Below are 8,847 nucleotides of genomic sequence, written 5' to 3' on the forward strand. Positions count from 1 at the left end.
GCTACAGGCTAAATTCAAGTGTTTGTATTTAGTTATACTGCTGGTACAACAGAAGTTTGACAGCTTAATGGCTTAATGGCCGAATTTACTGTAAAGAAGCAGGAAGTATTAGACTTTTGAATGCATTTAAACTGATAGTATTTTTTGAGAGTTGAAAATATTTCCTGACCCCCAAGAGCATCATAGCGTGATGGCAAGACAGCAACTAAGGTAGGTAGGTTATTCTGTGAACAGTGAGGCAAACAAAGCCTGCACTTCTATATGAAGATGTGTTCTTTTTATGTTCGTTCTTCCCACTACAACTCATTCCACCCCATTCTGTCCTTATTTGAGATGTTCCAAAGCCAGAAGCAGCACATGCTGAGTCCCATAGTTCATGCAGTGTGTGTCTGTGTGTACCACATTTATGCATTTGCATATATGGATGATAAAACAGCTGCTCCCAAGGCGAATGTGTAACAAAAGAGCTTTGCTTGCCTATTGCTTCAGTAGTGTTCTTACTTTTAGTGTTGCTTCTATGAACACCACTAGGTTAACATTATCTCTCCATTTGAGCTTTAAGAAGATAACTGTGGCTTTTGCTTACATACATGCTTGTCACTTACTTAGAGATTACTTATTTTGTGGTGTAAGGCAGACAAATAGCTATTGATTGTGTGCAATAACTTGTTTTGGTTGCATCTTGTAAAGGGGAAAAAAGTGTATTTTTTTGCTTGTAGAAGTAGCAATCAAATCTAGTGTTACAGATGTTATGTGGTTTGGGATTTTTTTATTACTGTTTTTAATTGTTAGTGTTTGTTTATATGCAGGTGAGGTATGCCAAGGTGTATTTGAGAGAAACAACTTTAATATCCCCCTTTCCCATCTTACTTTTCGGTGGGGATATAGAAGTCCAGCATCGCGAGCATCTCCTGACAGTTGATGGTTGGATCCATTTTCAGGTGCCTTGGAGTTATAACTAACCCACCTTTTGTGATTTCATGAGTTTTCATATTACATAGTTGATATATCAGCTTGATTCAGATCATTGTATATGGAAACAAGAGGGAAGAAAGGGGAAGAGAATTAAAGATAATTATGGGAAATTTTGTATATGTGTAATGAAATCTTAATAAATCACACTCAAAAGAATGGTGTTGTCATATGTGGTTTGCAACAAATCCGTTCCCTCTCTGTTCAAGAAGAAAGTGTTCTTTCAGAAAAGGTATTGAAAATGGATGCAGACGAAACCTTGTTTTATAGAGTTTGTACTGAAAGCAGAGGAGTGTACTGTTTTTGTATTACCCTTTCCTACAATTTTATAATCTTGTAACTACATATTTATCTTTAGTACACTGCTGTATATACTGTTCTATGGTGCAGGCAGAATTGTTTGAAAAAGAAAAACCCAATTGTAGAATAGCTGCTTACTTGGGTTGGGGGTTTGGTTTTCTTGATTAGGTTTTTTGCTTTCCACATGTGTAAGTTTTATTTGGAAATTGGAAAACTGAGAGTACTTTACTAGCATACTTTTGCAGACAAAATAGTTGTCATTAAAAGATCCTATGTAAATTCTGGTAAATGGCAAGTAGCGGGTTTTGCTATCCAGGCAGCTACATGGTTACAATTTTCTGTGCTGCTTCTGTGCTGTGGGCCTTGTGCTACTCTCAAAGACAACTATAAACAACAAAACAAGTTTTTGCAGTCTGCTGATCCAATAATCTATTTGAATTCACTGCTTATCATGCACAGGGAATTTAAAAAGCAGGTTCCTTGTGGATTTGTTAGAGATTGATTTGTTAGAGAAAGATTGGAGGGATTAAGAGAGGAAAGGATAAAATGAAATATTTTTGGGAGAGGGGCTTCAGTTTGAGGTATCCAAATTCCTAGTGAGATTTAGGAAAGACTTGTGATTGCTTTGTCAGAAGGCCTGGCAGACCTCCCAAGAGGCAAATGCATAGCTGGTTTATTTCAGATATAAATGTAATTTGAACTTTGTTACCTTGGGGGGGAAACAGTAATTAATTGGATAGCTCATTGGTAAAGTAATAATTTCCTCTTATGCTGGTTGTGTGGGAACACATTCTAAGCTGCCCTTCTAGGCTGCTATTCTTCGGGCTTTGATACTACCAAAAAAGCTTACTTACTTACTACTTAAAGCCAAGGCATAATGTAAGCCCAGTCATTTCATGAGTATACTATCCATCATGATTATCATTGCCATTAAAGTTCACATATGTGCATCATATTTGCAGTAATCTTGTTAAGAACTTCTGTTTATATGTATCGTGGTATTGTGATCTATATTTTGGTATGAAATGTCTGGTGATGCAAATGCTTGTCTTTTCTTTATAGGCTCCTGTTAAGATCGCAGTAATTTTCAAACAGCTGAGAGTTCTCATTGAGTCTGTTTTGAAGAAGAAGCTTGAAAATCCCAAAATGTCACTTGAAGGTAACTTATTGCTGGCATTTCTGTTTAAGTGGACCTTGTAGCAAATCTGAGCAATCATTAGTAGACTGCATCCTCATACAGTAGAATGTGTGACATGAAAGTTCCGTTAAGAGGCATCCAGAAAGTCATTACTAAGCCTGCATATGTTGTGTGGCTCACCCCAGATGTACAAAGATCTGCACAACTGCCGTTTTAAAGATAGCCCTGGTAACAATATTCAAGATAGTAGTAGTAGTAGTAATGGTGAGGCATGCATCTCAAAATAGAATCGAGATTACGTGTGGAGAATCCGAAGTGTGAATGGCTTTATAAGTGTTATGCAAATTCTCAAAATCTAGGATAACCAACAGCATGTTGGTTCCCAAAAATAAGGAACTGTGGAGCATAATTTAAAATTTGGACACTGGATGTTCAGCATATTGTAGGTGAGGAAGAAAAGGAGCTACTGGTAGCTGATGTATCTATCTGTACTTAACCTGCCACTTTCCCAATCTTTTGTGGAATACTGAAATGGTCACTGACAGTTTATTGAATAATTTTATGATATACTGTGTACATGCTGCTTGTCCTTTTGCTAGCCAAATGATGATCACTTGTTTTGCTTTAGATTCTGGCATAGCCTGAAACAAAATTTTAATTTGCTGAGAGCTAGACTTAGATTTTTGGCGTTTTGGAAATCAGTTTTTTAGCTTGCTCTTTTTCATATGCTGTGTTTTTTTTTCTTTTCTAGATGACAAGGTCTTACACATCATCAAAGAGCTGATAAAAACAGAAAATGGTAACTGAAATCAGAAATCAGTAACAAATCAACGCTTCAGTAATTGCAGGAGAAATACTCACTCCAACATTAATAGGAATATTTAAATTCTTAATGTGGTTGATACCAACCATGATGGGGGATACACTGCATGATTTTGCATAGAATCAGCCTTTCTTCTTTATCAGTGTAAAGATGAACATTGAATATGCTTTGCCTTTACAGCATATTTGGTGCCATTTGTCTTGAATGTGTGAATAACTGCAAGCAGTTTCTTCTCAAAATAGAAATGGGTGTGAACAATTCCTCTTTTTTACTTAAATGCTAATCATATCATCAGTACAGTGTGTACTGATGATGGAAGATTGGTCCTTAATCTCAGCTGAGTGGAATTTCACGTGTGCAAACAGAAGACATATGTTTCTCCCATGGGTTTCCTAAGTGATGATTTTTTAAAACTAGTTATTTATGGTATTAAACCATTACATCTTAGAGAAATCTTGATTTTTCTGTATGATTTACATTGAGAAGATGCTCTATAAGCATCTCTAAGATGATAGTATGGACTGCTGTGAACAAGTGTTCAGTGAGGCTCAGTGAGACATGTGCTGACCAGCAGCTCCTCACAAGCAGAGGATGTGCCTCTTGTCAGTTGTTTCTCCTTGTTTACCCTGATACTTGCAACTCCTGCAACTGTACTGTAATTTGATCTCCTTTTTTTGTATGTTAAGTTTTGCATAGTTCTGCAAGAGATTATCATGTGGTTTTTTTCCCCTTATTGATCAAAATTAGTATTGACCCTCTTCAAGGAAATATCTGAGAAGCTCCTTATGGAAACTTCCAGTGGCAGCTCTCTCCTACCCTTCTTGCTCACCATGACTGGATGTCTGAGTGATCCTTTGTTTCTTTAATACTGAATAATCATTAATTGAGTAGCTTAATGAATCAGATGGTCTCACATTCCACCTATCTGCACTGTTTCTAATTATGAAGGGCAATTTTAGATTGCCAACTCAGCTTTCAAGAATAAGGAATATATTGGAATATATTGGGGAGGATTTACCATTGAACAGTTGTAGTCAAATAGGAACTGTCTTTACAGACAGAAGCACAGTGTAGACGACTACTTCTGTTTAATCTGAAAAATAAAGGTTTTATACAGCAAAGGTTAATCATGTACAGAAAGGACACTGAGGAAACTGCATAAAAATGCGAGATATATGAAGCCTATCCAGTTAGATTATCATTGTCAAACTGGTATTGCTGTCCAGCTTGTGCATTTTAGCTTACACTCAGTTCTAGAAGAGGAAAGCTGCTTGCTAACAGCACTGAAGGAACAGGGATCATATCTACTATTCTTCTATGCATTACAATAACCTAGTCGTAGTTCTGATTTCATAGGAGACAGGAAGTGACTTTTGGGGTTTTTTTTACACTGCCATTTAGGCAAGGAAGCATTTGAACAAGAAGTTTTGATCTTAGACCTTAAGACCTCAACTTTGCCTTCGGTATTCTCACACTGACACCAAAACCTGCAAATTATATTCATTGAAGATACAAACTAAATCTGTACTCTAAACAGATTTCCTAGGTTTTGATTGAGATACTTTATTTGTATCCTTTGAAAACACAAATTAGAAAAATGGATCAGTAATTCAGAAACTAATAAGCTCATCTTTCTCTTGAGTTTGTATTTTGCAAATGAGTTGTTGGTCTTAAATGGTTAAATCCTAGGTAAAGTGTGAATTGTGTTTGAGTTCTTCTTCCTTACTCAAATGTGATGAATAAGAGGTATTTTTCCATTTATAGGTGGTAATGTTGAAATTCAGAGTTATTCTTTGTGTTTCTCTAGCATGCTCTGCTTTGTAATCTTTTAAATAAATAACTGAAATAAATTAAGGGGATATGTTGTAATAACTGGGAAATTGCACGATCTTGTGTGAGCAACAGTTTTCTGCAAAACATTAAGGAGGTCACACTGTGGTGTACAGATAAGCACAGTTATCTTAAAAAGAAAAGCAAACAAAAAATACTCTATGCCGGCTTTCTGCTTCTGTAGTATACACGAGAAACTTTTGTGCCTGTACTCTTTTGGGTGGATGAACTTTCTCTTTTGCTTTATTTATTAATAAAGACTTCTGTTAACACCTTTGTGTCACTTTTTGCAAAGCGTTTGTCAGACACAGGACCATTCAGTATCTCTGAATCTTTGTCACCATAATCTCAACTGTGATCTGCAATCAGTTCTCTCATTCTTTTAAAGGCAGTATGTTCTCCTGATCTCTGTCCTCACCTTGGAGAGCAGTTCCTTCTTATGCTATTCACGTTATAGAATTCCCATCTCTTCTGTTTTGCTTCTGCATCTTGGGCTTCATGAAGCTCGTTTCCCACTGGCATCTTTCCCAGTGCTTAACGCAAAAGAAATTTTCTTTCTCCAAGTCTTTCTACATATATAGCACACTATAAATGGGTGGGAGAAGGGCAGGACTGTTTTGATTTTTCTTCATTCAGCTGTTTTAAAGTAGTACTCCATTACATAAATAATCCATGGATGGAAGTGTAACTGAGAGCCAGAGTGCCCTGTGAGCTCCAGCATTCCTCCTGTTGTATTTTTGCTGTTTCTGGTGACCTGCACTGGAAGTGTTAGTTGTGACACTTGTTACTTGTGGGGAGTGATGGGTACCTGTTACTGCTTACGAGGTTCCGAGTTGAATTGCTAGGAGCTGCAAAGACAGCTGCGCTGGTAATGGCAAAATCGGTGCAGCAGCTTCAGCTGGCTGCGTTCATGGGTCTACATTTCTGCTGCCCGGTTTTCTCTGTGCCATGCGAGAGTGAGGAGGCCGTGGTCGGGAGGTCACAGTCCCGCCGCGTCTCCTCCACAGCAGTAGACAAGAGACAGACGTTACAGGGGCTCAAATTTTGTTTTGGAGACGGTGGTCCCCTAAATGCCCAGACGACCTCCGCGGGACAGGCGGGGCGGGGATCCTGGGAGGCGGGCGGTGACACCTTTGGCGGCCGCCTCGCCGCTCAAATAGCCAGCGCCGCGACCGGAGCGGAGCTGGTACGGGCGCTCCCCCCATGGTGACGGCGGCAAGCGGGCGGTGCGGCGGCACTCCGGAGTGTCGGGGACCCGGCAGCTCCCCCGGGGGCTGCCCACGGCGCCCGGCACGGCGGCGGCGCCTGGGCACGGCGGCGGCGGCGAGGGAGAGCGCGCAGGAGCTGCAGGTTTTCCGCGACTACGGGGAGAGCTGGTACCGCTCCCGCAAGGCGCTGGAGAGCCGCTTCCAGCCGCGGGAGCCGCTTGCTCGACAGCCGCAGGTGGGGGCAGTGGGGCCGGCGGCGGGGAGCGGGCGGGGGACCCCGGGGTGGGCCCCGTCTGATCCCCGGTGCCGTAGGTGACGGCAGAGGCGCGCTGCAAGCTGGTCAGCTGGCTTATCCCCGTGCACCGGCATTTCGGGCTCTCCTTGGAGGCACTCTGCCTGGCCGTCAACATCCTCGACCGCTTTCTCGCCACCACCCCTGTGGCCGCCGACTGCTTCCAGCTCCTGGGAGTAACAGCGCTGCTCATTGCCTGCAAGCAGGTAGGGTGGCCCAGGGGCCCGGCAGTCCCGCCGCCAGGGTTTCTGCAGCCCGCCGAGGCTAGCCTGGGGGGGGCACAGACAGGCCGGGCTCGCGCCAGCTCCTCTGCGCTGCTTCCCGGCGGCAGCGTTCTCACTCCTGTCCCCACTCGCAGGTGGAGGTGCACCCTCCTAGCGTGAAAGAGCTCCTCGCCCTCTGCTGCGACGCCTTCACCCGCCAGCAGCTCCGCAACCTGGAGTGCATCGTCCTGCATCGCCTGGACTTCGATCTGGCAGCGCCCACCGTCAGCTTCTTCCTGGAGCACTTCAGCCAGGTGCGGCTGGACGCTCGAGGGGCCGACGAGGGGGAGGCGGCGGACGCCCGGAGCCTGGCGGAGGGCATCGCGGAGCTCAGCCTGGCTGACTATGCCTTCACCAAATACGCGCCCTCTCTGCTGGCCGCCAGCAGCCTGGGGCTGGCGGACCGGCTCCTGCGACACCGCAGCCCCCTGGACCTACGAATCAGCGGCTACCCGGAGGAGCTCCTGCGGGACTGCATGGACCAGCTTCAGCTCCTGGTGTCTCTGAACGGGCGGTCCCTGTCTCTCCTCCTGCCCTCGGAGGTGGGCCAGAAGTGCCCCTCGCTAGCGGATGACCGCTGACAGCGAGTGGTGGTGGTGGCGGCGGCGGCGACGGCTCTGGCTCGACTTCTGTGCTCCACAGAGTCGATGCAGTGGTGATCCACTAAGCCTTAGTGTCATTGGAGCCTAAAAATTAGATGGCGTTTTGCAAACGATTGTATGTGTCATGTCATCTACACTGTCCCTTTGCTATACTTTTTTAAGTATAGCATGTAAATAAATGTATTGATTTGAAAGCAAAACGAGTGAGAGTCTTTTAAGTCAGTAATATAATTTAATAGGAAAAAAAAAGAGAAAAAATATAATACATGTAATAACACAAAAGAAAAACTACTGACAGTTAGAATACAGCCTGACACCCTGTCAGTCAGGGTGTTGGTAGCAGTCCGTATAAATGGTGGCTGCAGTGCTCCTGTAGAAGGTGCAGTTTTCCTCGAAGGTCCAGCGATGATGTGGAAAAGGTCCGACTTTCCTCTGGGATCCAGAGGAAAGGGCTACCTTCGTGTTCCAAACTTCAGTTTTTTATCTAGGTAGGAAAGGCTTGGCTCCTCTCCCTGGCTGGAGCATTTCTTAATGGGGTGATGTAATCTTATCAGTCACACAATAGGACTTAATGGTTCATTAAGAGAATATATCTTCTGGAGGAAGGATGGGTTGTGAATAGATAACGATGATCATCCCCTTGATTTTATTAGATGGCACATTAGCAGAGGATATCTCCCACAGAGATAAGAATCACCACCCCTCCCACATTTCAACAGATGGTGATAGAATACACATTTTTGCATTGTACCCCAGGACAATTATTTACTGAATCTCAGGTACTGTATTATTTAACTGGAGGGCGGTCCACAAAGATAACAGTGTAAGGACCAGCTGAATGTCGAGTAAACACTTTTCTGCTTGTTACCTGTATTCCTTTATTTTCTGTCAGTATGTGGGCGCAGCTGAGAGGGGAAACACATTGGCACACAACGAATTCACCCTGTCAGTTAACTCAACCCCCCACATAATAAAGATGCCCAATAGTGTCATTCCCTGTGATGCCTGTATAACTTGTGTCAAAGCTACAATATGCTTATCTTATATATCTTGAGTTATGAGATACCAATATAACCTGAATCATAACTTTGTATACAATGTAATAGCTAGTGTTTGGTTAACTAGTTGCTTAATGCTTAAATAAACGGCAACTCGGCAGGTGAATAGTTTCCAAAATAGGCAAGTATAGCTATATTGGGAAGCAATAGGACGAGCAAATGTAAAGCAAATTAGCCACAAAATGAAGAATTTAGACTGGCTAGATCCGGAAAGACCAAGGAACACTATAAATGTGCGTGCTCTGAAAACAAAGTTGGAAAGTTCAAATGCGAGGAAGACCTTGAGACTTCATTGAAGAAGACCCCCAAGACCACCTAAATTGGGGAAGCACAAGCACAGTAGAGAAGAACAATTTATAAC

At 42.9% G+C, this 8,847-nt stretch overlaps 2 protein-coding genes across 2 annotated transcripts in view; both read left to right on the top strand.

The window, feature by feature from the left end:
- DHX29 (DExH-box helicase 29) overlaps positions 1-4,701 on the top strand; it is a 35,793-nt gene extending 31,092 nt beyond the window's left edge. The window contains exons 25-27 of the mRNA XM_014887009.2: positions 810-941; positions 2,335-2,431; positions 3,162-4,701. Coding sequence (XP_014742495.2) covers positions 810-941; positions 2,335-2,431; positions 3,162-3,217 — 285 coding nt within the window. The 3' untranslated portion in view covers positions 3,218-4,701. The remainder of the gene's footprint in view (positions 1-809; positions 942-2,334; positions 2,432-3,161) is intronic.
- A 1,551-nt stretch (positions 4,702-6,252) lies between these two features.
- CCNO (cyclin O) lies at positions 6,253-7,617 on the top strand. Its single transcript, XM_014887004.2, has 3 exons — positions 6,253-6,506; positions 6,584-6,769; positions 6,922-7,617. Exons 1-3 carry the CDS (start codon positions 6,267-6,269, stop codon positions 7,405-7,407), a joined length of 912 nt encoding a protein of 303 aa, XP_014742490.2. The 5' UTR covers positions 6,253-6,266; the 3' UTR covers positions 7,408-7,617.
- The last annotated feature ends 1,230 nt before the right edge of the window (positions 7,618-8,847 follow it).

This window comes from Sturnus vulgaris, chromosome Z, assembly GCF_052056855.1.
Source record: "Sturnus vulgaris isolate bStuVul1 chromosome Z, bStuVul1.hap1, whole genome shotgun sequence".
Classification (NCBI taxonomy): Eukaryota; Metazoa; Chordata; class Aves; order Passeriformes; family Sturnidae; genus Sturnus; species Sturnus vulgaris.